The following is a 3,464-nucleotide window of genomic DNA, read 5'->3' as shown; positions in this document are numbered from 1 at the left end:
CTTTCCTTGTTTGCTACTTTTTTCGTCACCAATACATCAACAATCTTTCATTTTTTGTTCCAAGGAAAATATAATTACATCATGAACATTTTACATCAATAATTATAGTTTGTTTAGTTAATTGAGCACTGGAGAGTGTAATTAAGGTGTTCAGTTTTGACTTTCTGCCTCTACTTACAATTCAAGTATGATAAGGATTCTGCCTTTAATTAGGCTCGTTTAACGTGTATTAATAATAACTGCATTTGTTCTATTCACTCTCCCAAATTTTCTAACTACTTATCGAATTAGCCTGCATCTTTAAAGTGTATTTTTACTGCTTTTTTGAACCCCAATTGTTATAACCTGTAAAAGGTTTCAGATTTAAAATGTTTTGTTAATTATTGTTTTGATTTGTCAGCTTCAGTTACCTCGTTCTTTTGGGACGTTATAATAATTGTATATACGTTAAAATACTATATCGTCTCTATCCACATTTTTAATGATTATAAAAGCACAGTTAATACAGTAAAAAGTAATTAGCCTAACAGTTATTGCAATTAAAAACAGTTATCAAACTATGAAAGGTAAAATAATAAGAAAATATGTAAAAAAAGGTTACAAACAGAGTTGCGTTTAGGCGAGAACAAAGGTTTAACAGAGTGCCAAGGGAACCATTTTTGGACAAGATTGAAAATCGTCTCTGCTTGCCTTCATAAATCAGACCAGTTTGCTGCTGTTTTAGAATGTATAATAATATTTAATACTCCGAAATTTACTCTTAAATTTCAATGTCACAAAAAGTAGGGGGATAATACTTGAAGATATTTTTATATTGATTGCATTGCCACCATAAATAGAAACGAGAAAGCGTCATAAGCACTCACATGCAAATTTTATGACTGTAGGTTTATAGCAACAAATGCCATTACAACATATCTCTTATCATTTCTTTTACTGCCTCTGTTTTCAACGGATGAGATATTTCTCCTAATAATATTACCAAGTATTGTGACTAAGGAACTACGGCATTGATTTCTGAAAAGACCAACTACAGCTTTTGTTTCTTGTTTGTTGGCCCGGAAGAGGTCTCAACCTGCAAACACATTCGAAAATTGCACAATTAAATAGAATACCAGAGCTTTTGTCTGAAAAGCTACTGCTTCATGAAATTTTCCTAGGGCTTAATTTTTTTTTTCTCCACATTCAAGCAAATATATACATTTTAATTTTAGACTGATAATATTTTTCTATGATCATCTCTTTAAGGTCCAATTCTTGTATTTTTTTTTTGTCCATCTATCTTAATGTAATACAAACACTTGTGTGCATGTCAGGCGAAGCTATGTAAGCATTTTGGTGTAGAAAATTAACCAGAAGGATAAAAGAGGATTTAGACATTACAAGGATTGTGAACAAAAAATTAAAATGCACAACCGAAAGCAAAAATCATTATATTGTAAGGATGAGAAAGATACTTAGGTTTTTTTCCTAAACTTCTCTCCTAGCATATAATGTTATAATATACTGAAAAATAAACCACAAGATATATGAAAAGTTCAACGAGGACCTAAATTTCTGCCAACTTCAAAGTATAACATGCATCATAAATATAAGAAAAAATTCTTACAGTATTCAGTTGTTCCCTGATGTATGTCATGGATCTCAGCATAGCTTCAAGAGTGTCTCTTGTGAGATGAAACTTCACCTCTGTTTCACCTGATGGAGACTTACTGTAATCATGCAGCTACAAATGAAAGCAGATATCACAAGAAAATCCTTCGTAGTATCACAGTTGTACATTACAACAACAGCCAAAAAGAGAGAGTTTACTTTAAAATATCTAACCGTGTTAACAAGATTTTAGTGAATCCTTCTAAAAGCAGATTTTGAATCATAATAACCACGCATAATACATAACTCTCCTCGTTACCTTGAGGCTGATTATAGCCACTCTATCTGCAGGGGATGATCCGCGGTTCTCCATGGTCCACGTCATTGATTTGAGGCAAGGAAGGCTTTCCTACCATGTCATTTTTTATAATTTTTACGATAACAAACAAATTCAATTCAATAAATAGCCAAAAGAAGAGAGGAGATAGGAGGAATATACCATATGCTACTTGCAAGGATATTTATCTTTACTCGTCTCAAATTAGATAATAAAGAAAAAATCAACAATGAATATTATGTATATATATCAAATATCAAATCATAAATGTAAGATTAGACTATTAACCCTTGATTCTTTTCACCAAGTACTGATATTGGTCAGTTCACACTAGGCCATTTGGAACAAAAATCAGTGCACAACTTTTCCTCGCATTCGCATTCACAAAGTAAGCACATTAAAATCGTTGAATAAAGCTCAAATCAAACCATATCTTCATGTAATGTGTTGGGTGTAACGGAGCGTGAAATGCATACATTTATCTTTTAAAACCCTAAACCCTCCAATGAAAATCAGACGTTTCACGTTTTATTTCTATAGATCACACTTAAAACACGCATTCAAATTCTGAATCGTCAATTTTCATTCTACATCGATTTCAAAAGAACTGACCGCACTGAATCCGGTTCGTTGAAGCACTACTTACCAAGTCATCAGAGGGAGCAACGGCGTCACACTGGAAGCAGGGCGAGGCCGTTTCGGAATGGGCGCGATTGAGCGGGGCAACAGAAGCGGGGTGATGCCGCGGCCAGAGCAGAGAAGGAGCAACGGTGGGCGTTCCCTTGGATTGCAGCGAGGCGTCCTCCTTCCATCGAAGAGTGTTTTTCCGCAACGAGGAGAGGAGATTGGTTCGGAGTGGGAGCGGAAGGTCGGGGGGAAAGAGCTTCAAGAGGTCGTGGTGATGGAGGTTGTAGCGGGCGCATTTTCCGAGGAGGGAGCGGAGGCACGCCAAGACCTGCGAGATAGGTGAGGTGGTGGTGGAAAAGAGGGAATTGGCGGTGAAATTGGTGTGAGAGGGTTACTTACGGGGTCGAGTTGAGAGAGGGAAGAGAGGCGGAGGAGGGATTGGAAGCGGGACTTGTCGGAGAGGGGAAGACCGGTGTTGCGGGTGGACCAGAGGGTGCAGAGGATCTCATTCACTGATTCTTCTGATTCTATGTGCGATAGCTTCTCAAGTTCCTGCAGCACTTCACTCTCCTCCATTTCCTTCTCTCATTCTAGTATCACACCCATAATTCCTTTATGCAAATAATTCTTCAAATTAATTATATACTTATTACATTTCCAAATTTTACTTTATAACTTCCTTTAATCTCTAATTTTATCATTTTTCTTCACAATATATGTCTACCATCATTTTTTTTACTAATTTCTCTGAGATACTCTCGTATGATTATTCTTTTTATAAGTTTCTCCAACTTTTAATAATTCTTTGAAAATAACAAGTCTCTCGTGGCTTATAGTAGAATAAAAAATTAAGAAAATATTTATAAAAATATATGTTTTTAATTGATAAAAAAAATTATAAATGTGC

The 3,464-nt window shown here is 35.4% G+C and overlaps 1 protein-coding gene across 1 annotated transcript; it reads right to left on the bottom strand.

Annotated features, from left to right (window-relative positions):
• Positions 1–791: 791 nt before the first annotated feature.
• Positions 792–3,175, bottom strand: LOC137813765 (uncharacterized). Its single transcript, XM_068616184.2, has 5 exons — positions 2,957–3,175; positions 2,577–2,885; positions 1,913–2,002; positions 1,610–1,726; positions 792–1,075 (listed from the first exon to the last, which is right to left on the bottom strand). Exons 1-5 carry the CDS (start codon positions 3,131–3,133, stop codon positions 1,031–1,033), a joined length of 738 nt encoding a protein of 245 aa, XP_068472285.1. The 5' UTR covers positions 3,134–3,175; the 3' UTR covers positions 792–1,030.
• Positions 3,176–3,464: the final 289 nt, after the last annotated feature.

Source organism: Phaseolus vulgaris, chromosome 1 (genome assembly GCF_051622355.1).
Source record: "Phaseolus vulgaris cultivar YP4 chromosome 1, ASM5162235v1, whole genome shotgun sequence".
NCBI classification, from domain to species: domain Eukaryota; kingdom Viridiplantae; phylum Streptophyta; class Magnoliopsida; order Fabales; family Fabaceae; genus Phaseolus; species Phaseolus vulgaris.
The sequence above is the reverse complement of the archived record's forward strand: the minus strand, read 5'-3'. Positions and strand labels throughout refer to the sequence as shown.